Consider the following 27927-nt stretch of genomic DNA (forward strand, 5'->3'; position numbering starts at 1 on the left):
TCAACAAGGCCCAGGAGTAGGAGGGTTGCTCAACAAACACCCATGGAACAAAACATCTCTTTTGAAGGGTGGAGTTCTTCCTAATACTCTGCCAGTAGATTTCATGATTGCACGGAGACTGTTGAGTTTACGTGCTGCAGACAGTGGGTTCTCAATAGATGCTTCTGGTACCAGCTTTTTAAATTAACAGTCGGCAGATCTGTTTCATTGGCCAACATTTTATGTGTGAAGAAAAGCCGACTTTGGATCTAGCTACTTCAGATCTAGCTCTCCTGTCAGCGACTGACTTACATGTTAATATCAAGGCCACCATAAAATCACTCCCAGTTTTTTACTGATCTTTTCTATACACCCAAATGAAACAGAAACTAATTATTGTGTGGTAAGCACAACCTTAATAAAGACACTTGGTTCTGAGTGCTCACTTAAAATCTGAATTTTAATCTTGCTGTAAAACACACACACACACATAAAACAACAACAAAAAAATGGTTATGGGGCAGCGTTCTGAAAAAATTTTCAGGTGGCACCAAAAACAGTCTCAATATACAGGCTGGTTGCACTTGTTTTTCCTCAGCCTGAACTTCTTCATGTCTATCTGAAACTGCTTCCTGGGAGACGCAACACACATGGGACTCTTTCTGTCCCTACACATCCATCCACGGTTTCTGGAACCACTGGGAAGGGGAGGACAGCTTTCTCCTTTTTTACTGATGACTGTTCTTACAGCTGAGTGTGGATCGGCCTCAGTGTATACTTGATCCTGTTCCCTCTTTCCCAATAAATAACTCAATGCTCAATATGACAAAGCTAAACGTATTTTGGTTACTTTCAACTGGTTTATATCCAATGGTAGAATATAATGTTTACTCATTCTAGAAAACTGTTAGAAGTTTTCCTGCTGCTGGAGGAGTCAGTTACTGGCTCTGGCACTTTATTTGATCTAGATGTGTGTAGGAAAATACTGGACCATATCCAAATGACTCCAAGAAGAGAGGTGGGTCGTAGGTAAAATGACAGTGGGAATTATGACAAAATGGGGAAGGAACACGTGCCTGTCTGAGAGCAGAGGATGGCTGGCAAGTGCAACTGACTGCTGACGCCCCTCTGTCTGGAGCTCAAAGCAGGTTCAGAAACCTGTCATAGAAGGGCATTAGAACCATTCCAGCACTGCTTTAAAGGCCACACGCGTCTAGGGGATGATTCGGAGTGCTTTACAGGTAGTAAAGAACTCAATCACACTGCCTATTGCCTTTGCTTCCTGGCTTTCCAAAAACAGGATTCTCATTTAACCAACACCTCACTAATCTTACTTTTGGCCCTGAGGATACAGCTCATGTGATGTAAACTGCAACTCCTTCATTCCCTCTACCAAAACCAAACCAAACCAAACTGCAACGAGAAGTGGACACTTAGGATGTTCTTGCCACCTAGTTAGTGTTGCCAAAACTCAGGAGTTGCCTGATTCTGTGTATTTTAAAATCTTCTGCTCTCATTTTGATGCTTATATTTAAGTAAATAACATCGGCATATGAGTCGCCTGACCAGCAGCCAGGCAGCTGGGCACTGTCAGTGCAATCCGCATTTCTGCATGTGGGGTCAGTGCCATAAAAATTCAGCCTATGTCTCCCAAACTGGAGTTTTTGGCTCAGTTCCATCACTCTGAGGGGTTCTTAATGTGAAGACACTAGGCACTTCGGCTGCAGCTGTGTCAATCTGAACTCCTGGACAGGTTTTCACTGAGCTGTATCTTGGTATTTTAATGCTGTTTTTTTTTTTTTTATTGGAAATAAGTCACAGAAAACGCATTTAAAAAAAAAAAACTTGTGTTAAAGGAACTGAAGGACATGATTTCCATCTCACGTTACTTTTTAATTTCCATGTGAGGAATTGTTCTGTTCTGAAGGTTTTAGTCTTTGAAAATAAATATCGTCTATGATTTCACTTTCTTTCTCACTAGATGGCCAGGAAGCTGGGGGTTTATCATGATGTTTAACTCTGGCAACTACACAGACCCCCTAAAGCCAATCTGCTTGTGTGTGCTTTCTGTTTAATTTTTAGTTACATCTCTATAGCTATGATTTTTTTCTAATTAACATTTCACCACCAAGTTATTGAATCTGTGTTCATTCTGTGGATGTTTCCCTCACACCCTCTCCAACACAGAGACACACATGTCACCTAAAGACTGGGCAAGGTTTTGAGACATCTATCAGTAAGTGATGCCACTGAACCAACACCACTGGTGGTGCTCACACACACTAAGACACCTCTGCCACCACTGGGTGGAATCATCTTACACTGTACTTGCTGCCTATCATCGATTCCATGTTGGGATGCTGCACCTGTTTCTGTGGATGCATGCCTCTGTTCTAAGCGACATAAAATCTTCTGATTTTGATCTTAGGACTACTAGCCAGAGTACAGGTCACTAACTATGTCTTCATGCATCATGGTTATAAAGCTCGCTGCAGTCAATGCCTATTATGCTAAAAAGCCGCATACATGGATTGCTAATATTTCTGCACAAATCTTTTAATTCCATTTCAGTCACTGTTTCAAATTCCCCTTACAAACACCCAGTCACGCATGAACATAACAAGTATATGCATGTCTTTGAATGTCAAAAGTAAAACACACAGTTCCAAGTCAGAATACCCTTAAAAATGAGAGAATTTCAATAAATTTGTCAAAAGTGAAATTAAAAGATAAGCTTAATTTGGTGCAAAAGATTTCAAAATCCATGCAATCACGGGGGTTTAAAAAAGCTCATGACAAATGTGTTCTATGAAAAACCTAGGCATAGCTTTCCAAAAGTTTTGGTAACAAAATTTAATTCGATTCTCTATGAAGTTTTTTAATGGGCCCTCCTATTCCACTGCATTATGAATTTTCATGATATTACAGTTTCCAGTCTCTTCTATAACGTATTGGTTATAGTAGTAAGAAATACTATTACTGTAATAGGACAAAAAATAAAAGCAAAATGACCCAACCAGTTTATGGAGCATGAAAGAAACAACCATCAGAAATGCTGCGACTGTTTTATCTCAGCATGCAATCATGGCAGATGGCAAATCCTAATCCCACAGTCCTATGACAATACTTTCAGAAATGACTATAAAGAGGGCTGGTCATAAAAATCAATTCCAGGTTGGCTGAGGTTGGGATATAGCTATTAGGTCTGCTAGACACATCAAATTTGAGAAATATATATTGTTCTTATAAAAAAAAAGTAGACACTTAAGGTTCTAGAATCAAAGAGAAAATAAAGGCATCTTTCTTACTCATCCAAAGGAAACCATAGCAAATTTTATTACTAGTGGAGCTACATCCAAGGGACAAGTGACTTCAGACTGAAATGTAAGAGGACAATTAAAAGATGGAGAATTCCGACTAATCAACCCTTCTCTGGGCTGGTATTTAGCAGTTACCTGCACAGGTAATTAGGTTGAGATGAATCAGACTGGTGACTCCAGATCACCTGGGAGTCGTTGGTAAGGCAGGCAACCTGTCCATACTCACAAACACACAAACGTGTGATGAGACTCTTCTGTTCACTTGCTACAATGACAGACATCACTATTTTCAGAGTGATGAGTACTGAAAGGACACACACCTGAGATGCCCAGAGCCCAGAGTAAGAAGTGACTTTTGTGTGTAAAGGACTCAGTCTCCAGAGCACACCAACTAAAATAAATTAATTAGTAGCAGTGTCAGAGAAAAGTATGGTTGGCCATTTGCTGGTGTTTAAGAAGCATTACTACTGGCTAGATGGTAACAGGGGTGGGGAGCAACTCTTGAGAAGAGATCTATACCCTCCCCATATCCTTGCATTTGTACGGTTTGTAAACTAAGAAGGCCAGCCTTGCCACCTCCAGCCCCCACCTCCAATGTCCAGGGTAGTGTCTCGGGAGATGAACAGAAAGTGGGGACACAGAGTACAAGAAACGTAACTGCACTTGAGGCGCAACTACAAGTGCTTTGCATAAAATATCTCATTCAATTTATGATTATTCACACTCAATTTTCAGATATGTATGCAGAGGCCCAAGGAAAGTTCCTGATTTAATTTTAAGTTCCTCTTTAATTCTAATCTGTGCTTATGTTTACTCTTAATCAGAAAGCCATACTGCAACTGTTATTTCAAAAACAAAATCATGTAACGCAATGTATGGCCACGGGACCCCAATATAACATGACTCTGTCAAAAAGGATTTGACTTTAACAATCTTTTGTGCTGGAGAAGGATCTGGGATGAAGATTTGCGATATCCAAATAAATATAGCCTACAGTTAATATGGCTGTTCCTAATATACATATTTTGGTTGTATTTGTCCAAATCCACCTTCCCGAGTATACAGGCAATGCACTCTGTGCAACTAGTGACACAAAATTTGAGTTTTATTCTTTGTTGTTGTTATTTACGTCCTGAAAATTCTGGTGAAGAATGTTTTGGGTTATCGTCTTTTCTAGCATCTCAATGAACATCATGCCACCAACCACCAAACTCTTATGAACAGAAGAGATAGAGCCTCTTTGAGGGGGATCTTGAGACCAAAAAAACACACTTTTTTTCTGTGCCACAGGGGTCAAGTCTAATGTAGGCTGATATTAATCACCAACTGTTGGTCACAGACATTCTAAGTAGGAACACTCTAAACCAGATGAACAAGGTCTTTTCTGTTTCAAATGGCTATAGCTCCCACATGGTTTTAGTTGGATTGCCTCCTGACAGCAGTGGGTTGGGTCACTGAGTGACCCAGGAGGATTCTGTTAGCTCCATGACCCTTTTCTTGAGAGCTCCAAGCTTTTGAGATTCTCAGATTCAGCAGAGTATATGACTGCTATATGTAATCTGCTATCATACCCGCAAAATTCTCTTTCTGATAGATAGAGCAGTAGCTCCCATGCCAATTTCTGTCCTAGGTGGTGGGACCTTAAAGGAACTTTTTAGTTTTAAGCAAGTCTCCGAGTTTCTTTCCTGCAGGGGCAGCTATGTTGAACCCTCCCTCCTCCTCCTCCTACACCATCATACACTCTCTAAGAACAAGAGAAACCCCACGTACCATTAACACATTCAAAGACATCACAGCACTTTCCAGGTGTCCCATCTCCACGAGAGACTATGCGGGGAGTGGATCCCACCTCACACACGGGGAAACCACATAAGCCAGAGAGACACTCGCATCTGAAACCAAAGAAAAGGGAAGGAAAACCCCATGAATAAACAACAACACAGAAGTTGGGAGACCACAAACAAGGTGCCAGTGGCTGTGGCAAGATACATGCTCTACAGGCCCCTGCCTTGTGCATCTGGTATCACTGAGAAATTATGGGAGTGGTGCTGGACGGGAGCAGAACAGGTTCCTGATGTAAGCTGCTTTTTTTTTCAAATGTAGATATCCCCAACTTTTAATGTGAACCATTAACAAATATTTCTCAAATGCATTACCTGCTACCTAGAACGTGCATGGTCAGCTTTATTTGCACGATTGTGAATGCATGGAAGGCAGGAGACTCAGTGTGGCTAACAGTGCATGCTGTTGTGCTAAGCATCCCTGTGTCCCTGGGTTTGTGCATTTTGATGTGTGGTGTTTCCCACAGGCCTTCTGATTCTTTTACATTAATAGCTTTTCCAAATTAGTATCAGTGGACTATTCTCTTGTAGGATCCTCATCTTGGGCAACAATTTGTAATTGTGTTCCATAGTAAAAAGAATTCTGAGATGTTCTGTTATTCAGGGGCACAGATTTGGTAAATGGAACTCCTGATAGCTATGCTGGGAGCTTAAAGTTTTTCTTTTTTTTTTTTTTTTAAGACCTGTTAAGCTGCAACATGGGCACTCATCTCTACTGGCACGGTTGAGATGACCAACAACCTTTCAGCTGGCTGTGCCGGCTCTTGCCCTGAACTGCTCTGTTTGGAATTTGCCTAAACATAGAAATCTGGTGAACACAGGAAAGTAAAGAAAGTAAGAGGAGACTGAATGTCAAATGTTGTTTCCACTAAAATGAAATAGGCAGGAAGTTCAGGGCAGTGATGTGTCAGTATGCAAACGCAGTAAGAGAAGCAGCAGTCGGTCATCTGTCCTCTGGCACCTCTGGGGATAGAAGTCTGGGTCAGGGAGTGCAGAGGATGGTGAAGAATTACCAGGCTGACAGGAATAAAAGGAAGGTATCCTAAAAAAGAGACATCCTGGCAGGAAGTGTGTAGGTATTTATGTACAATCAGTGGTCAAGGTCAGGGGAGGTAAAATTCCCAGCAGGGAAGCACTATTAACAAAACCATTAATTCTGGTTTTGTGCTTTTCTTTCCTTCAGTGTTTGGCTTGTTCTCCTACTGTTTCTCTGGACCATTAATAAACTATGCTTGTAGTCCCCAATACCTAGGTAATCAGACCCAGAGATGTAGTTATATTTATAGTTAACTGTGGTAGCAGAAAGGAAATGAAATTAAGTAAAAATTTGGATGAAAGATCATGAAAGCTGTCGGAGCAGTGTGAATTATTTCCTAGCTCTATTGGCCTTTAAGGGTTTTTTGGTGTGGGTAATTGTGTGCATGGGGAGAAAGGGTTAATTTTATTGGATTCCTGGGGAAGAAAAGGCAGTGGCAGGTGGGTCACTTGATGACTAAGGTTTTGCTGCAAAAATATTTGTCTATGGCTTCAAATAAATGTTGCAAGTCGAGCTGGAAGGTCTCACTTCATGTTCTGTATTCGTGCAAAGGCTGAGTAAGGTGAGCTGGGCTTTCAGTGCCTGGTAAGGTTACCCCTTTCACGGATGCACATGTAGCCACTGCGATCTGAAGCTTGCAATCATACTGCTGTGATACTGCAATAACATCTTGTTGTTGACATTTATTGCACTTGAAGTCCTATACAAACTCTGAACTGTTAAGAGAATATGGATAAGGGTAAAGTATTCAAAGGCCACATCCTGGTCCAAGTCTCTGGGTGTGATTACAATGACATCACTCCAAACGAACAAATGACTTCTTGTATACATCTTCTAGGATTCGCATTCTGGTCATGTGACACATCTCAGGGAGTTATTCTAATTTGAACACCAAAGAGTATACAGTCAAGCAAAAGAGAATCTCTTCACATACTGTCCTTGAACATGTGGTTGCTTGGCTTTCTGTTCAGCTGTTGGAAATCACACCAAACCGAAGCCCATAACTAAGTGTGCCCATGTCATCTTCCTTTCCCTCTCTTAGGTCTGATCTATTTCCAAAGGTTTACATCCATCTATCATTTCCTTAGAGACCCACATAGATTGTGTCTAGCACTCTACAGGTCTAAAACTGCACAGTGCGGTCTGCTAAACCACTCAGGAAAGGAAAACCCTGCATGCAGAATTTTTGTGTACCCTGAATCTTGTTGGTTGGCACCCTCTTCTCTCTGCCCCCTTATCTCAAAAGCGCTCTGTGCTGACTGCCATCTTCTGACTTCTCAAAGCTTCCTATGAAGCTGAAAAACGAGCATTCTACAGAAAAAGAACAGATGAATGAACCCCCAAAAGGTGGAAACCTGGGTTCAGGTAGGTATCTGTCAGGAAGCTCTCTTTTAGGTTGAAGCTTTATGAAACTGCCCTTTTTACAGGTCAGAAACAGACACAGAGCAATTCCATGTAGTTGAACTTAATACAGCTCATCTGAGTTTATCTTTTGACAGCCAGGACTACCTTCATTCTGCCAGGTAACAAAAGGGGACTCTATAAACTAAGTGGAATCTAATGTACTTATGACAAAATTCTGTCAGAAGATTGTTCGAGAGGCTCTGGATTTTTCCCCTTTTACAAGTGGCAGTGGTAAGGTACACAGGTTCATCAGCCGACCTGAAATTAAATGGAGCTTCCTGTTTGCTTTGTTTTGTACCAGGAGAGATTAGATTCTCTTCTACTGAGTCACGAGGAGGAAATGCTGCGTTACAGGGCAACTGAAGCATGTCAACGGTACCTTGTCCTAATCATCGCCTTCCTCTGCAATTCCACACCACCCCCACCTCAGAGGAGGAGCAAGCAAAGGAGACAATGTAGATTAGGAGCAAAGAGATGATCAGGAGGAGAGGCTCTGGCCAAGTTGCTATCCTTACTTACCCCTCACCTCAGAGCCCTGCTCCCCAGGCTCCAGCTCTGATCTGGACCCTACGCATCCTCCCGATGCCACAAGGCTCTTCAGTGACACAAGCCTCACTACCTCGGCCTGACATTCAACACCCTGGAGTCAACATAACTTTCCTCAGTTTTCTCTTCAAGGGTTCCCCCTTCCTGTTTTGATCCTACAGCCACACTCCTTTCTCCAGGCCAGCCTTCACTCCACTGCGTTTGCACTGCTTGCCCTACTGGCTCCAAAATACCTCCTACCCAGCCCTTGGGTCTGCTATCTCCCCAGATAGCGCCTCTTCCTCAGAGTCCCTGAGCACTAGGGTTTCCGCTCTCCTCTGACTCTGCTCAGTAATCACGCCATAGCTCTTTCTGCACCTGCCATCACTGTAGGAGGATTTCTTAGATGGAACAAAAGCTGGAGATGAAGAGGAGGGCAAAAAATAACAAGAGAAAAGGTACAGACGAAGGTGACAAGCACAGTGCCCAGGCTGATATAAATGAAACCAAAAGGCAGTGTTAAGAGCTTAAAAAAAATAAGTTTTATTGAGATAAAAGCCACATACCCATACTTAAACCCTGTTAAACTGCACAACTTTTTTTTTAAACAGGGTTGTGCAACAATCGCTGGTACCTAATTTCAGAACATGTTCATCATCTCAAAATGAAATCCTGTAACCTCTTCTCCCCACTTCCTGGCAACCATTAATTTAGCTCTGTCTCTATGGACTTGTCTATTCTGGATAATTCCTATAAATGGGATCATACAGTATGTAAGCCAAAGGCTTTAACTTTAAACAAGAAGCAACCTGTATTTGCAATTTGCGAGAAAAGTTCAAGCCTCTCATGTTATCCTCAGTATTAAGATAATGATCAATCAAAGCACCCCATTAATAAATTTTTGCATAATGTAATCACAGCTGCAGCCAGGTGGGACTTGGTTAAGGGTTTTATTATATTTTTTTCCCTTCAAGAAGGCAGTGGGTTTGGCTTCGTGGACATCTGAGTGCCTGAGTGCCAGGCTGAACAGTTCTCAGAAATCTTCTAAACCCCTAGAGGGCACTCACCTTCTTGGGAGCTCAGGCCGGCTGGTTCTGTTGGCTGAAGGGCAGGAATGCAGCCTGACTCTCCCTTCATGTTCCTTGCTTCCTGGACTACACAGACAGTCCCAGCTGGACCAGGAGGCCAAAGTCCTAGCTCCTGCGCATAGCTTACAAACTGCTCATAAACCCGGCCTCTCCCTGCCTCTTAGCTTCCATGTTCTACAGCCTGTGGGTCAGCAATAGTGGCAGGCTACCATTTGCTGAATTCCCTATTCTGATCTTGTATCACTCCTGTGCCCACTATGCAGGTTCAAATTCCTGCTTCTCCTTTGCCCCTGGAAAATTTCCCACAGTCCTTACGCTATCCATTCTCCAAGGCCTTCTTTGGCAAAAATAAACAGAAACAAAAACCAGGATTAATTTTTCTTCTTCTCAATGTACAACAGTAAACAAGGGGATTGAATTCCTGAAGTATACGTGCTTGTAATAAATCAAAATCATTCTGCTTCTCTCATAAATTTCTCTACAGTAGGGGCATGCTATCTGTGTTCCAAAGAAAGAAATGAAGAATAAACACAATATTAAAAAAGTCTGGAACAAACCTTTTCCTCACAATTAATAAGTCAGAGGTTACAGTATCATCATTTTTATAGATTTGTAAGTTTGACACAGAGCTCACAGGTCCAATGTTTTTCAATATGAGTATGTGGAAGGAAAGACTATAGAATTACCTGAAAATGCAGATTCTAGGTACATGTTGTGGAATGTTTTTCTGCAAGTTTAGGAGGGACTGTAAAAGTCAGATTGCATAATAAACTCTGCAGGAGAATCCACTGAAGGCAAATTGGGACCCGCTTTCAGAACTTCCTATGTCCAGGACCTGGGTTTCTAACATTTAATTTTTATTTTCCAGAAGCTTCTTATGCATGAAGTGAGACTGGTGAACCACAAAGAACCTTTCCGGCTTAAAAAAAAATTCCACAATTCTACTATCGCCATTCCCACCACTGTACCATCAAGCTCTCATTACAGCTCATCTTCTTCTTGCCCATGTGCATCCATGTCCTTGGGGCACACCACTGACCCTGCACCCTAAACCCCTCTTCCTCTTGTCCAAGCACCTCAACCTTTGGACCCAGTCCAACAGGGGTCTTTTCCTGAAAGCTTTCTTGGGGCATTTTGTTTTCCTTCCTGGAATATAATAATTACAGATTTATAGCTTATTCTTTCATAGGAAAAAAGACACTATGCCATGCAGAAGAGCCACCAAGCTAGATGGTGGTGTCTCTGGATGTCTGTGATCCTTCATACCTTAGTTGAAGAATCAATCATTTTACCCAAAAGGCTGGAGAAATTAAGGATAACCTGTGAGAAGAGGGTTGCTAGTGGAGACCTTGGGGCTGGGACTTCTCTTTGCTGCCCTAAAAGCCCTTGCAGCAAAGAACAGCAGCACCATGGAATAATGCCCGGGGGTGGGTGCAAAGCAGAGCTTAGGGCAGAGGTTCCTCTAACATCCTCCTATAGCAGCCTTTTTCAGGAAGGAATAATGGAGAGCAGCAAGCCAGCAGACTAGACTCCTCACCTTCCACAAGCACACACATTTCCCAGAGGGAAAACATGTTAGAGCAGCCCCCTGGAGAACACTTCCTACACTGGACTGCATCCACCTCTGCATGGAGGCCTTAAGCCCTTCCAAAGGGGAGATACCAACTGTTTGCAAATCAAAACTCACCATTCACAGGCTGGAGGGAGGTCTTCCTGCAGTCAGGAAATACAATCAATCAAGAACTAAAAGGCCAAAGCTCTACTGTGATTCTACATGGTGTATTAATGAAACAGCTTGTCAGGAATGGAAATTATGATGCATAAAACACCATTTCTAGAAAAAGTAGCTTCAATTCTAATTAAACCCGATGAGCTATCTTTCTACTGATGCCTTATCTTTCTAGGATTTTTTTTTAAGACTGCAAATAGAATATTCAAGAAGAAATAGGTTTCCCACCCAAAGGTCCAACTATGTAGACTGGAAACAGTGCTTCTCTCCATGGGACGTCCCTAGATTTACCAATTTTAATCATGTGTCACCATCAGTCACTCCAATCCCCATCGCCCTTTCCCCTCCTCCAGCTCATTTCTGGGCACTGGCCTCCTCCTATCCCAGCTCCAAACCTGTGCTGTAGCTGTAACAAATGAAGCCCAGCTCTGAGAATCCCATGCCTCTCCCCAGCATCCACCGCTCCCCTGTGGACAGTGGGCTGCTGTCTACACAGTCTCCACCCCCTTCTCTCCAAAGTACAATTATTCGATTGCTTTTTCTTGTGGTTGCTGCTGCTCTTTTGTCTTATGTTTTTTTCTAGGGTGAGGAACTGAAGGTAACGCTTCCACGCAGAGGAAGTGTAGATTGAGGGGGGGGATCAGGTAAAAAAATATTCCTTTGTGATTCCCAATATTTGTAATACTAATAATGTCCACTGGAAGCCTGCGATAAAGCAATCACTACAGCATTCCTCCAGCTTGCTTCTCAAGGGACCTCACTCTGTAAGACTGGATGTGCTGGGGGAAGCTTATCTTAAGTAACCAAGTGGAGAAAGAAAAAAGTGGTATAAATTGGAGGTAAAAGCACCACAAGTTCACATAGTACTAACAAAAAGTACAGAATCGTTCATAGAACTGACACACAGTGATAAGCATGGCATGGAGAGAGTGACGGTATTTCCTGCACATCATCACCTCCATGTGAGAGGCCAGACAAGAGGGCTAGGGCAGGGGTTGGGGTTTCTGGGGGGTTTCAGTGCTGGCAGCAGGGCACCAGAGCCACAGAAACAGCTGAAAAGGCTGGGACTGGGATGTGGCAGACATCCTGAATCATGCTGTCCAGCTGAACAACCTGGTATCATGCATCAGAAGCTAGCCAAGTGCCAGAAGGGCAGGGCTCTCTGGCTTCCCTCCTTTGGCCTAGGGGAGATCACTGGCAAATGATTTGGTGGCTGGTAGGAACCGCGGAGTAGAAGATGGCATGAAAGTGAGATGCACATGGTACCAGTTAGGGAAAGTAAGAAAGAAGGGAAGCATCACACTCTGGAAATGAAGACTGGGTTACTATCATTAACACAACAAGTGCATTAGAGATGAGTGTTTTGGAACATGCAATCGACTAATTGTCAGTACGTCCATGCAGCAGGCACTCCAGTGGGTGAAGCCGGGGATACACACCATCCTGGCCTCAGTTTAGAAAGGTTAGTTTTTGGAGAGCTGGTAGATGTATAATCACCAATGAAAGTGTGACAGGCTGTAGATCATTCCATCCTGTAGTAAACTACTTGAAAGCCTGACAACACCCTCCACTGCTCGGGCTGCTAACACTCCTTTGGCCTCCAGAGCCACAGGGGCCAGGGCTGGACTGAAACAGATGGCTTGAAGTGTGTGTCCACTTGGATCCATGTGACAATCAGTTCGCAGTTTCTCATCCTTGTCATCAGAGTGAAGTGTAACATCAGACTGTCTTGTCCTCTGGGGAGCACACATCCCCAATACGCTGTGCTGCTCCCCAGCCTGTGCGACAGCCCCCTCTGCTTCCTGCAACCTTTTCCCTGCAGAAAAACCCTCTCAGCACCTGTGCATCACTTGAAAACACACCCTTCACATCTTTCACTCCGACCTGGCTCTCCCCTAGCAAAGTGGCTTCCCTGCTGCCATCCTGCAAATTCCCTCCATTCACTTGGGGGCAGGAAGGATCAGGTTGAGTAGCAGCTCCTCCCTTGTGGCTGCTTTTCTTCTAACACACCTCCTTTGTAACTTCATTCCTTTCTCTGTTCCCTCAGGGTCAGATCTGGAGAAAGAGAATACCTATCAAACCAGGCAGTTAGGTATGCATATACTGGCCAAGCAGGCAGAATTTCTCTAAGCCTCAATCGCATTATCTATAAAATAGAGTGCCATGTACACATGTGACATGATTGCTATGAAGATGAAAGGAGCTGAGACGACAGGCACCCAGGATCACTCCCGGAACCAAGAGGCATAACACCTGTCAGCTATTCGATTACAACTGAGGAGGCTCCGGGATCCATGTGGACAAAGGTTTCTCATGGACTCTGGAAATCCTGTGACCCTCTCTGCCCTCTCCAGGGCAGTGACTCATGCCTCCAGTTCTCTGAAATCTTTGAGGTCACACATCCTGTGCTCTGATCCAAACAGCCCATCTTCCTACCCACGCTCACAGCTTGGTGGCTCGTTATCTTCATGAGAATACCTGCTCCTCAGACTTCTCCCCACAGCCTGAGCTGCAGCCTTGCCTCACCTCCTCAACCATACAGCTCCAAACTGAGGTGCTACATTGGAACTGTCATCTTTCTAACACATGTCCCTTGAGTTTCAACCTGTTTATCCTCCTCCTGTGTCTGCTCTCTTGATACCAATGCCAACTTACATAAACCCAGCAAATAATCAGGCAGGTACCTTCCAAGAGGAAAGGGGCCTCGGGGCAGACTCAAAAAGAAAAACTTCTCAGGGGTATCACTATTCCTCATGGAAATGCAAAGCGAACGTGGCCATCCCTTTCTCATCTCTCATTTAAGAGGAGTCAGAATTCTAGGTAAAGCATGTCAGCTTTTAAATATAAATATAAATATAAATACAGCAAACTAATATAAACTAATATAAATATGGCAAATGCAAAAAAAAAGACTCCCCCCCCAGAAATCTATCTTTGGGACTAAATTCAGTCTCACCGCTGCCAGTAACAAATTGTTTCTCTAAGTATTTATTTCCTCTGGGCTGATACTCAGACTGGTGGGGATTGTAGGAAAAGACACCGTGCTGGCAGCTTTTCCTTATCCCTAACACTGGCAGCCCTGCTGGGGCCCAGCAGACCTTCCTTTGCCCCCAAGGATCACTGTTCCCATGATGTCTTGTCAAACAAAAGGCACAAAGATAAACAGCTGAGCCTGTGCATTTGGGGGTATATGTGGATGAGTGGGTACAAATTAGAAGTGTACACTAGCGTATGCGTGATGACAAGTGGGAACAGAGGGATAGAATTTCAGAGGGAAGAACCTACTCGAATCAGACACAAGAAAGAAGATAGTGTATTTAGTCTTAAGCAAATGACTCTGCTCACTAGACATATATTATGGACTGAGATGAGAACTGGGAATACTGCTAGAGAACTGGTAGGAGATACACGGTCAGGGAGGTAGACCAGGCTTGGGCAAGTATACCACACTGAGAAGTACCTTAGGAAAAACCCAACACCGACATATGATCCATTTTTCTTCAGTCTAAACATAGTTAAGATTAGGTTAATGTTTGAAACTGTTAAGTTCTATTACAAAAGTCAAAAAACCAATGACTACAATAGCCTAGAACACTCGACTCTTGTTTCTCTCTGGAGAAATAAGACTCATTCTGAAGGACTCTGCTCAAAATTGAAACCTCATAGTTCTCCACATCAGAACCCAGCTCTCTGCTCAGTCTTTGACTGTTGTACATATCTGCTTTCTAAGCATCGAATGCCTTATACAGACACATGTTTGCTCTTGGACATGAGTGACTGCACTTCACTGTAACCAGTGGTGCAATATTGGATGGGGTTCTGAATCTAGGATCTGCCAAAGACAACCTATATAATTTACTTCAAAGGTGTTTTTTACTCTCATGTGTTTGTTAGATGTTGATGAGAGAGATACGAGGTGGGTCCTTCTCTCAGAGAGTAGGATCTAATGTCTCCGCAAGAGTCATAAGCTTCCTCCAAATTCAGGAGCTAGCTACAGAATTCGGAATACCATCATAAGAGGCAATAAATGCAACTTCTTTTCAAACACAAGCAAAGTCACGACAGGATAATTTACAATGCAGTCTTGGTGGTGTAATCACAACACCCTGACACACTGATGTCCAAGTGAACTTAGCTGTATCTCCCTCCAGGGTCCCAGTGAAGCAATCCAACGTCTCCTGGATAAATCAGATCCAGTGCAATGAAGAACAAGATATACTCCATGAATCCGGGAGTATGTTCGGTACTTCCTCAAATTAACATTTTAAATTTATTTATTAGTTGTGTAAATAACTTCACAAAGCAATTTTTGTTCAGAGCCGTTAAGTTAGTATGTGTCATGATGATAATATAGCAAATGATGGGTGGATGGGAAAAGACCACTGAATTTCGGTATTATTCATGCTATGGGTTCTGCTTTTACATTTAATGGGGAGTTTTCTTCAGTTTAAGTCAATGGCCACATATACAGTGTCTACTGATAATCCATTATTACCCTTAGACCAGACTATATGTTCTCTGAAAGCCTTGTTAGTTTTCAGGACTAAAATAAATACAACTTACAAACAGATACCAGGTCCAATTCTGAAATAAATTGACAAATCACTCTATTAAGGAGACAGTTCATCTTCAATGGGTATGGCCCTTATTTCTAGGAAAGTGTATTTTTTTCCATTCTGGGGATTGGGCCAATGAAAACATGGAATTCTTAGTTATTTTGTCTTAAAACATCAGAGTTTAATATAGATTATGGCTTTTTTGGTCATGACTAGCTCCACTGGGCCAAAAATTACTGTGACAGAGGGCAACAGAATAAATGTTCTTTTACTAGTTGAGAAAGCAGCACTTCAAATGCACCCTGTTTTTGCATTTATGTTTAAAGACAGAGCATGCTATCAGGACAGCACATCAAGAGTCATCAATGTTTTCAATCTGGCCCATTGAGCTCATTGGACTGAAATGAAGTTTGCTATGCTAATACATGCTTTACATACTACATAATTTTTATTTACCCCAAAAAGCAGGTGGGAAAACTGTCCAAATTAAAGGGAACAAGTAAAAACTGAAATGAATTGGAGAAATCTGTCTACTAGAAGATCTTAAAAACCAAAACCAAACTAAACAAAAACCAAAAAACCACCACCAAAACTTATTCAATGCCATCTTTTTTGTGGTGGTATTTTAGAACAGATGGATTTGCTAATTAATTACAAGGCTCTTAATTAAATAAAGTTCTTTTGAAAATGCAAATTCAGGGACAATTCCTACTGGTTAGTTTGAATAGTCATGATGTAAACAACTTAACTGCCTAGCACAACGTCAAAAAGCATGAGTCTATAAACAAGTGTTATCTGATGATTTAAAAAACACCGTCTCCAAGAAGAAAAAACAAAAATAAGTTCCCCCTGATCTCTGAACATGAATGTGACAGTGCCTAGCTAACCTCGGGGAGTTTCTAGCTTTGATGTATGTGTCTGATTAGACTGACACACCCTGTTGCTGATGGTCCCTGACCCTTATGTGATCCTCCAACCCACTTTCACCCCTGATATCCACCTAAAGGCTACCAACAGCAAAATTACACATTGGTCTCTAGAGATAACAGCTAGCTGAGGAGCCCAGGAAGCTCAACCACCCAAGGATGAGTGGCACTTCGACACTGTTTCTCAGAGACTTGTTGCTTCAGACGCGAGAGATGCTCGTGAAGTCAGAAGATGCACTGAGCTTGCAGGAGGAAGCAAACCGCAGGATTCAAGATTTCAAAATTACAGGCCAATGGCGGTGATGGTGATCCGGAAAACCATTATCTTTTGTGTGCTGGGTCTTCCGAAATTCATGGAAAATGCATATTATGAAAAAAGCTATGCATGGATCACAAGAATTTCCTTGCAACAAATGTGTTTTTAATTTCATTTTTATGAGCTTTTGGTAGTGTCCTTGTTTGTCCTTTTGAGGCTCTTAATTTTTTAGCTTGGATTAAAAGTTGGCATATTGCTAGATAGCTCTTATTTGGTAATTTTTTTTTCTCTTGAAGACAGTTTTGCGCGTGCGTGTGTGTGTGTGTGTGTGTGTGTATCTGCACCTGTGCCAGCTTCTTCAGTTTTAAAGGTCTAGAACCTTATAAACATAGAGTGGGTTCAAATTCTGTCTTAACAAAAGCTGATGAACAGAGAGGTAGGTGAGGGGTGGGGTTGGGGGAGCAAAGGAGCAAGGAAGTGGGTTATGTTTTTGGAGCTGTACGTATGGATTGCAGAAACTCTCTTCCCTTTGCATTAATCTAAAAAAACCACACAAAAACCAAAGTGGCAATGGTCATACTTCTAGGGTGTTGAGATTCTTGCAGAATGGGCCACATTTCCTTTATTGCCTTATTCCACCATGATGTACAATGCAATCTTCCACAAAGTTCTGAATCAGTATTTAATTATTTAGTAGACCTGAGCATTTTTCAAACCTGTGCTTTGTTTTCAGTGGCTGTAGTGCTGTGGTTAGATTAGTTCTGATTTAACTCAAGTGCCTCTAAAGGGAAGGGATGACCTGCCAAGGATTACAATGGGTTGGCCCCACCCAGCATGAACCAATCTCAGGCTATAAATCCCGAAGCCCCTTCACCCCCTTTTAAAATATGTACATCTACTCCCGAAAACTGGTGTGCAAGCAATCTGCTAAAATTCCATTACCATAATGCAACACAGCATCAACAAGATGAAATTTCTTGATAGCCCGAAGACTTAAGGATAGCAGCTAAGCAACGTACATTTTCTAATGAAGCAGCTGAGCACAAATATCGAGATGACACGGTGAGAGTACAGATGATTCATGGCCTGCTCTCTGGTGGTCTTTCAGACATAATGGGATTATCCTTTCTTTCCTCCTAGTTCCCTTCCTGCAGCTACAGTGTTGGACTGTCAAAATGTAACAGGACGTGAGTAGAAATCTGTCTTCTAAGGTCAGTGTTTTATTGGAAGAAACAGAACTGAGGCTCAAACAAGGACTAATAAACTTGCTTAAGATTTTATCTTTCTAAAGTCTGGGACATAGAAATAAATGACCCAAACACACAATCAGGAGCAGAGAATCTAAAATTCTTCCATGCCTACAATGTGAGTGTCCAATTAAATGTGCAAAGCAGAAAAAGCAATAGATAGGAAGGAGATGGATAAACAGAGTGCCAATAAGACAGTCAAAGCACCAGAATCCCAGGGAAAGTGGTACGGCCACGGATGGGGAGAAACAAGTGAGGCCTAGGGTGCAGGGTCCACGAGCCACCATGCACGGTCGGACGGAGTGCAATTCACCCTCCATACCACACACACACCATGCGGGTTGGCAGGCAGGGACATGAATACTTCATGAGAAAGCAGTTTAATAGAATAAAACTTTGTGGATTCAGCCTTTGGCCAGTAAGTCCTGCTCCTACTATGCACGGAACATATAATACATGTCAACAGTGTAAGCAACAGTATTCAATTAGTCACTGACCAAAAAACAAAAAAATATCTATTAGATTGGACTATTACACAGCTTTCACAAGCCAGTTGTTTCTGCTTACCTTAGCTTAAATTACTACTCTAGCAATTTGCTTAATTTTGCATCTTCTAATATTTTTTTGGAAAATTAAAAACAAAAGAATAACTATTTTTCCTTGGACTTTCACCCCTTCCTGTTCTGTTCCTAGGTAAGCTATCTCTCTCTCTGCACTGTCTTCTGAAACCTGGAATTTTGTAAAACTTTCCTTCCCCCTTCTTTTTGAGGAGTATCCGGTGGCTTGTATTCTCCTCTCTGAAGGGTCAGAGAAAGAGAATCAGAGGTAGAAATTACTTTTGAGATGATTCAGCAGCTCTCCCTTCCTAGGTAGGCAGACAGACCCAGATTCAGGGAAAGGCTTTTCCAGATGCCTGCAGGAGTGGACTTGGTTTCCAGCACTCCTTAGTATTGAGTCTGTATTCTGTGTGAACAGCACCAAGTGATGGCTACAGGAGTATTCCAGCTACTGAATGGTTACAGCAGGGGCGTCACAACAATGGGAACAAGGTAAAGGGCAAGATACGGAAGCTCAGGATTCCTACGCGGTGGGGCTGGACAGGGGCTGGTGATGACTGAGCCCAAGGGCACAGGGGGACAGTATGTGTTCCCCACACCTAGCTCTGCTACTGCTCCTTAGGCAGGACCCTTCCAGCTCCTCAAGCTTCCTCAAAGAAACACAAGAGATGCAGCAGCCTCCTGGGGCGAGCTCTGTGACTGGTGCATCAGCATTTCCCATGAACTGTGCTCACATCGCATTCTATTCAATGTTGGGGGTGACAGAGAAACTGCAGGGTGAGCTAATGCTTCAGCAACCCCAACTTTTTCATGACCCTAGGGCTAGGGGAAAAAAGAGGAGTACAACAATGCTTTCAAGTCTTGATTTAAAAATAAAACAGCATCTCTGGTAAACTGGCTGAGAAAACGAGAGAATGTTCCAGAGAGAGGTTCTGGAAGAGAATCGGGCCCTTGGGTCAGAGGCAGGCAGGAGTCAGGAGAGAGCTTGGGAACCTGGATCTTAAGCATGTACCACCATCAAGAAGAAACCCTATTTTTAAGTTTCTGAACATTATAAACAATGACGCAATTCATCTCTACCTCAAAATAACTTGCAAGGATATTTTTCAATCACTTTTACGAAAGGCTTATTTATAGATAGAAATTGGTAACAGAATGTTTTAGGACAAAAAAAAGATGTAGACAAATCTCATGGAAATAAATTTAGAATGGGTGACTGTCAATAATATAGTAAGCTCATTCATGTTCTTAATATAAAAAGATACACATTGAAAGGCCTAGGGTAGTAATAAACCCCACCCGATTTGCAGTACAAGTGAGTAAGTAGGAGTAATTACTGTCTTGATTTTTAACTCACTGATGTCTACTCTGTAAGCCCCTATCTGAGAGAGTGGCAAAGCCTTGCAGAGGCAGAGTGAAGACTGAAAAATTACCTTGTCTACAGATGAGAGCCAAGAACAGGTAGGGACTAGAGAGACAAAGGTGAGGCTTGAAGCCAAAGTTGTGTAAAGTTGGATAAAAGTGTCATACACATTCTTTGTCCATTCTCCCATTAAGAAGTGGAATCTATTTTCACACGCTTTGAATGGGAGCTCAAACATGACTTGCCTTGAACAGCAGGATGTGTTGTGAGTGATGTGTGGCTTTCAAGTTTCTGCAGGCTTTGCGCTTTGGTTTCTTGCTTAAGCCCAAGAGTAAAGACTTTGTGGGGAGACAGGTACTTCCATCCCCCACAGTTGAGTACTTGGACACAAAGTGCCAGCCCCACAGCTGAGTACCCAGACACAGAGCGCCAGCCCCAGTGACTGCCAGCTAACTATGCCCGGTTGATATCAGAATTGTGAGAAAGAACAGACCTCTGTGTGCAGCTCCCTTAGGAGTGACACAGCAGTGACTAACAGAAACAGGTATTTGTTAATGCATACTACATGCTGACATAAATTGACATTGATGAGATATGAATTTTTTTTAAGATTTATTTATTTTTATTGCAAAGTCAGATATACAGAGAGGAGAGGAGAGAGAGAGGAAGATCTTCCATTTGATGATTTATTCCCCAAGCAGCTGCAACAGCCGGAGTTGTACCAATCTGCAGCCAGGAGCCAAGAGTCTCTCCCAGGTCTAGCATACAGGGGCAGGGTCCCAAAGCTTTGGGCCTTCCTCGACTGCTTTTCCAGGCCACAAGCAGGGAGCTAGATAAGAAGAAGGGCCCCCGGGATTAGAACCAGCACCCATATGGGATCCCAGCGCATGCAAGGCGAGGACTTTAGCCGCCAGGCTACTGTGCACGGTCAAGATATGAATTTTTACTCACTAATCCATTTCCTTGTCTTAAAAACTTATCAGAAATATTGCAATGAGAACAGCACCTGGCGTGAAGATTTAAGCCCTTCTGCGCTCCTTGCTGCAAGGAACATTTTTGAGTTTCCACAATGAGTTTTTCTCAAATTCCATTTGAGGACCGATAGATAACCTCACGCAGTTTACAGTGATAATCAAGAAAAGAAAAGAAAAAGAAAACTCAAAGTACAAAGGCTTTGTATCTCTGATTGTAATTGTTACCCACATGCCACTTAGAAACTTCGCTTCCCTGCAGACATCATTTACACTGTCTCTCTGTTGTAAATACAGACGGCATGAAGACAGGTGGAAAGGGACTTCCAAAAACCATAGAAGTCTTGTGCTCTACCAATGTCCCACTTCCTTTCTGTCACCATGTAGTATTTAGGCCAAGAGCCAGTAATTCTCACTTCCTTCCCATGTTTTCCTGAAAGACATGAGTTGCCATACAGCTTCTGTCACCTCCTGGTGCCAACAAAATAGGTACAACAGTGATACATAGCAGGATGATTGGAAATGTAAATCAAGATGAGGGAAGAAGGCCCAGTGTGACAGCCTAGCGGCTAAAGTCCTCGTCTTGAAAGCGCTAGGATCCCATATGGGCGCCGGTTCTGGTCATGGCAACCCCACTGCTCATCCAGCTCCCTGCTTGTGGCCTGGGAAAGCCTTGGGACCCTGCACCTGCATGGGAGACCCAGGAGAGACTCTTGGCTCCTGGCTTTGGATCAGCACAGCACCAGCCGCTGCGGTTGCTTGGGGAGTGAATCATTGGACGGAGGATCTTTCTGTCTCTCCTCCTTCTGTATATCTGACTTTGCAATAAAATAAATCTTAAAAAAAGATGAGGGAAGAAAGAATTAGTGTTGGTCAAAGTTAATTCTATCACCGTAAGGATGAAGTCTAGAAAGGCCCAAGCAGAGCTGAAAATAAAGAATGAGCAACTGAAGGAAAGCAGAGATGCTTCAGGGAAAGCAGAAAGGACATACAATTACGAAGGCCAGGGGAAAACAGAAAAAAGAGTGCTGGTGGACAGAGACGGACACATGGTAAGAACAGTAGGGAGTCGTGTCAGCCGTACAGAAGAGTCAACTCACGTGTGATGAATGAACTAAAAACATACCAGCCTAGCTCCACACAAAGCTCACTGAGAGTGGCGACTCACAGCAAAGCAAGGCAGTCAGGAGCCTGAATGGATCAGTCTACTGGGAATGTCAATTGCAGTTTTTAAAAAGATTATTTACTTCAAATGCAGAGTTGGAGATAGAGATACAGAGGGAGAGAGAAACCTTCCATCTGCTGGTTCAATCCCTAGATGGTTGCAATGATGAGCCAGGCCAATGCAGGACCCAGTAGCTTTATCTGAATCTGCCCCATGGGTGCCAGGGGCTCAGTCACTTGAGCCATCTTTGGCTGCTTTCCCCAGGACATTAACAGGGAGCTGAGTGGGAAGTGCAGTATTTGGGCCTTCAAAGCACCCATGAGGGATGTCAGTGGTGCAGGCCAGGCTTTACTCACGGTGCCGTAAGCCTGGCCCCAGCAATTCCATTTGAAAGCGAATGAAAAAGAAATTTATCCCTTAAAATGGAGGAGAGGAAATAAACATTCATTTCTTAACTTGTGGAATTACATGAAATCCTTACAAAAATGACTATTTTTACCAGCGGCAAATTTGCACAGGTAGTTTCAGGTTTGAATTTTTTTTTAACCTAATTGGGTTCTATTTGCAGCGGGCTTTCCCCACTGATTTCTCCATGTAATCAACTTTATTCTAGATTCGTTCTTGTTCTCTCTTACAGATTTATCCATTTTATTTGCAAGGCAAAGTAAGAGAGAAAGCAGGATACAGAAAGAATCTTACATCTACTGGATCACTCCCCAAACAGCTGCAACAGCCAGGGTGGGGCCACATGGTGGCTTAATCTGCGATAATGCTGGCCACAACTGCAAAGTCCTTCATATGCTTGCTACGATCAAACAGTTATAAGATTTGTATATGCTGTAGTATTCTTCACTATCCTTAAAGATCATGGGGTCATTTATTTATTACATATTTCATTTATTTAAAAGGCAAAGTGATGGGGGAGGTAGAAAAAGATGCCCATCCATGGGCCCACTCCCCAGATGGCCAGGCCAGAACACAATCAGGGCCCAAAACTCCTTCTCTGTCTCCCACATGAATGGAAGAGGCAAAATGACTTTGCCTTCTCAGGAGCATTAGCAGGGGGCTGGATCAGAAGTGGAGGAATCAGGACTTGTAACGGCCCTAAAATATGGTAACTTCACCTTCTGTGCCACAATACTGGTCCAAAAAATCATGCTGGTAGAAATTTTGCGTGTACCGAACACGCGAGAAAAGCTATGCTTTAAATTTATTTCTGAAAATACTATCGTAATTACTACATACTAAACTTTCTTGTTTTTAATTTCCATTTTTAGATGATTGCTTGGGGTTCTACTCCATGAAAGAATGACCTATAATCCTCCTTAATACATTGGAACACACGTAATATGTTAAAGTGGCCTGGGCGTATTCTGTATTTACCGTCTCATTTGGTGTTAGTACTAGCCAGAGCTAAAGGAAAGAAGATGTAATTCCTGACTTGCAGAAACAACCTTTTGTTGATGAGCCGTGACTAAATGCATGAACAGGCATGTGAAAATGCCAGTAAGGATAAGATATTCTGTCATCACGGGAAAGAGTACGCTGGGAGTTTCTAAGGGGTAGGATGAACGGACAGACATCCTGGACATCCTAAAATTTAACCGGAGTCTTGCAGGATGAACAGAATTAGGTAAGGTAGAATAGAGTGATGAAGTCATCCCACACTACAAAAGATGTGTGCAGTGCTGAGCAGCAACAGGCCATGAAGAAGGGGATTGGGAGAAAAGTGCGAGAGTGTTAAACAGACAAGGAGGAGGATTAGTATCCACTGGCAAGAGGACCCAAGAATCTAAAAAAACATATCAACCATCCTTGCTAAGAATGTGCCTATTTGTTCTTTCCTTGCCTCCTTCATTTATCAAAACATTTGGGTTGACAGATTACAAACTACTAACTATGAGGGTACAAATAGAATAGGAGATGGACCACAAAAATTAGTGATTTCAATGTGGTATGAAAAGTGCCTTGGTAAAGAGATATATGAGAGATTACAATGGGGCCGAGAGACACAGGGACAGATTCATCATTGACTGGGGCTAAAAGGAAAATCCTTCCAAGAGAAGGAACTGTGGTCCTGAGGCAGGGACAGACACTGGGCAGTGGTATGGGAAGGGGAAGGAGAAGGCACCCTGGCAGGTGCAGAGCCCGAGGGAGGAGGGGGACCTGGCTCCAGGGAACCAAGGATGCGTGTGGAAGACGCAGGGCATGCACATGGGTCACTGACTATCAGAAACACAGCAAACTCAAGAGCTGTGAGAACCTACCCTCTCCTGCAAATAATTTACAGTGGGATTTTGAGTGGCTTTCCTCTCCATGTTTCCAGAATGCATCATTACAGGCACATTTAACTCTTCACTTTGAAAAAAACTTGTGTCTAAATTAGGGCGAGACACACAAACACCCCATGGCTTATGTTTATTGGACTCACAGAAGCTTGCGAATAAAAGGGAAGACAGTTAGCAGCACCTCCTCTTCAAGGAAACATTGCTTCTACGCATTCCTGGTAGGTGGCCACCCAGACGGAGGAAAATCTGACCAGCGCCAGGGAGCTCAGTTGGCTTCAGGAAATGGTCTGACTTACTTCTGAACACTGAGTTTTTCCTTACACTGAGATGAAGTAAGTCTGTTTAGGACTTCTACCCATTTTGACTCCCTAGAGTAACTGAAGAAAAATATAGCTTATTGTGCCTCCCACATGCTGATGGTGCTAACTGTATTTCAATAAAGCATGTCTTGGTGAATGACCAGCTCTCATTTTGATTAATTAGGGTTCCCCAGTAAAATGTGCCTCCTTCCTATTCATGAAGACCTTGAAAGGGCATCCATTATTAGCAAAGTACCATTTCCCCCATTACTGATTAGCAGTACCTTATGTCTGCACCACCCTTCCTCCATTTCCAAGCATCTTCCTCACAAATCATTACATGCAGTCTCAAAAGAAGCCTGGTGCACCATCATCAGTGTAGTATTTTCACTGAAATCTTGGTTACCTATTCTATGATAAAATGTAAAGGAATTGAGAGAATCCTAGGCTTCTGATAAAACAAAGAGCAGGAGACAGGAGAGACCTGTCTCAGGTATTTCAGAAGGAAAGAACAATTCAATTTAAAGAACACACTCTGGCCATTTACTCGGACTATGGGCCAAAACAAACCCATGATACTTTGACTGTGGATTGCATGTATTCCTATCACATCTTTTGTGTAGCCACAAACTCCGAGTGACTTTGTTTCCGACAATCCCAGAGCTAAATGTGCAGCACTGGGATGTGGGGAGAAACGGTTAGAAATGGGATTAAACAGGTCCAGTTTTGACTTCTGGTGTTAAATGTGGAACTAGAGTTGAAATGATTATAACTTTGTTTCCAAGATTACCTATAGTCCAGTGAAAGATGGAGAGGAAGTGGTGGCAAAGTTGGGGAATCACGAAGCAGAAGAGCCAACCCAAGAGCCGTGTTTCCAAGTACAGTCTTAGTTTACTTCAAGGTTAAAGGTCAAAGGCAAGCTCTGCATTGGTGCTTTGCAAGATGTGAAGGACACAATCTAGAGACATTTCTGTTCTGAAAAAAAAAAAAAGTCTGCTTCTGTGGGACTAAGTGAATACCTTGCATCTATGATTAAAATAACAGCCTTGTTTACCTCTCAAGCCAAAGAAGAGACATATTTGCTATCCCAGAAAGCACTGTAAGAATTTAGAATTCTCTTAGCACTTGTAAGAAATGGATGGAGTGTTTGCAAATGCCAAGGGCCTCTGGGGAGCAGCCGTGGAAGCACGCAATGCTGCACTGCTTTGGACACCACGCTGAACACTCGCAGGATTCACCACAGTGCATCAGATGACACACCTATCTCTGCAAGACACCTCCCTGCCTGCCTCCGTTTCCACACATGTAGGTGCCTATCCGCTTGTACTGCTTCTAGCCCTCCAAAGTGCACGTGCACTCCTACAGGAAGAATCTATAAGGCTTAACCATTTAGCCCGATGACACCTGGCTTTGATCTGATGTATGTAAATACCAAGTAATCTTAACAGTTCAGTGATTTCTCTAGAGAAACAGGGAGGTATTAGGTTTCCCATGGGAAAAACAAACCAAATTTTTCAAACTGCATTTGAACACATAAGACAGGAGAACACTCAAGAAACTAATAGCAAACCAACCTTGTCGGCAGAGTACAGCACCCATCCGCTGTGAGTCTGACTTGTGTTTCATAGCTATCCAGGGGGCACACCGCCTGCTGGACAGAGGGGCATTCCACAGTGCTGCAGTCCACGCTGAAAACTGCAAGAAGCAAACAGAAGCACCAATTACTCTTACTTGCATTTTGAGTTTCCACATGCAATACGGGCTCTTATAAAACTTCCAAAGTTTCCTGGCTTCTTACAAACCTACTCCTAGTGCTGGAATTGCTACATACATTCCACATCTTCTGTGTACAGGCAGAGGTAGGGACAAGACATTTATGAGCTGAGATCAAGATACACGTGGAGGAGACAGGAGTATGGGGAAGAGTTAAACCAATGGTGGTTACGTGGATGGCGACAGCCAGCTAGAGGTATTTCTGATAGGGCAGCTCGAGGGAGAAACAAGGCACTGTTTTGCTCAAAGCATTTATTTATCCAGCCAACAACAAAAACAAAAACCCAAGAAACTGATCATCGGTTAGAAACTCGCAAAGAAGGAACCAGGACATCGTAGCCGTGCTCACAGACCACATTAGCAATGCTGCTACAAGAGCAAGGATGTTAGAAATCACACGAAGCAAGGAACAGCTGGCACATGACAACAAATCAAAGGCTGGCAAAGGAGGTGAGCAAACAGTCGAAGATGACTTAGCACATGCTACAAAGTCAAGGGGACGGATGGTTGGCAGTTGGCAAGGAGGAAAATGGGGGCTGAGCATTTCGTTACAAAACTGTCGGCATACTGATGCAATATTTATCTAAAATTATTTTATGCATGATGACTTTTTTAAAACATAATTCCTTAAAGTCATAAACCTGCAAATAAGGGTGCTTGCCTTGACTGGGAAAATGAAGCAAGTAGCCACAATGCCAAAAACCACATCTCCCCCATCAAATGTTTGTTGACCGGGTGGGGTGGGGAGGGGAGAGAAAACCACGCACTCCCTGAAGGTGCTCTCATACTAATGAGTGATCCCTTTGAGTCTGATAAGAAAGGTGTCAGGTTGCAATTAGCCCCAGCTGGGAATGCTCCTCTCTGCATGAAGAGAGACAGGCCAAGGGTGGCCAAGGCGGGGCCTGAGGACCTGGGCTGCTGAGACAGAGCTCACGCGTACCTGGTTTGCACTCATAGAGGTCACAGCACTCTCCCGGCTTCCCTGAGGCTTTGGACACTAGTATGTTCAGGTATCCCGGCTGGCAGACTTTGCGCAGACAGCCCGCAGGGTCGCACACGCAGCGGCTGGGCAAGGGACAGCACTCCCCGGGAGGAGCATAACCCTCGATCAGAACGGAATCTTCAGGACAACGTGGAGAGAACTGGACTTCGCAGCGGGCCTTGGAGCAATCTGGCTTCTCTTCTAAATGGGAGAGAAAGAATTTAGCTCATGCCCAAGGCAGTATGGGGCCCTTTGGTCAGAAGTACAGACAGCCCTGATGGTCTGTTTACTAACCAAGGAAGAAAGTAGAGAAAGGACTCAGGTGAACAGGCTCAATCTTCAGCCAACCATGAAGTCTCTCCCAAGATGGGCCCATTACACCAAAATATGAGCTTGGAGTTCTTTTCTAAAGGAAAGATCTCTGAATTCAAAGGGGGCATTAAGAAGAGCTGTTCTGTGAAAACAATCCACATTTAAGCAGCAAACCAGACTCAGAAATAAATCAAGGCCACTTCAGGGGCTGGAAACAATGTTCGTAATAATCAACGTGGAAGAGCTCTCCTCCAAAGTCCACGTTTCAGGGAGATGAGCTTATTAAAACTGTGTGATGCTATGATGTGGC

General features: G+C 43.2%; 1 protein-coding gene across 4 annotated transcripts in view; it reads right to left on the bottom strand.

Annotated features, from left to right (window-relative positions):
• The window catches only part of LOC101529675 (cysteine-rich motor neuron 1 protein), a 187479-nt gene that overhangs the window by 76077 nt on the left and 83475 nt on the right, over positions 1 to 27927 (bottom strand). For 3 of the 4 annotated variants that reach the window (XM_004582731.2, XM_058668082.1, XM_058668083.1), the window contains exons 3-5: positions 27264 to 27506; positions 26125 to 26245; positions 5070 to 5191 (exon numbers count right to left, since the gene is read on the bottom strand). In XM_004582731.2, the coding sequence (XP_004582788.2) occupies positions 5070 to 5191; positions 26125 to 26245; positions 27264 to 27506 (486 nt within the window). The remainder of the gene's footprint in view (positions 1 to 5069; positions 5192 to 26124; positions 26246 to 27263; positions 27507 to 27927) is intronic. The other variant, XM_058668084.1, reaches the window with a different exon arrangement.

This window comes from Ochotona princeps, chromosome 8 (genome assembly GCF_030435755.1).
Source record: "Ochotona princeps isolate mOchPri1 chromosome 8, mOchPri1.hap1, whole genome shotgun sequence".
Classification (NCBI taxonomy): Eukaryota; Metazoa; Chordata; class Mammalia; order Lagomorpha; family Ochotonidae; genus Ochotona; species Ochotona princeps.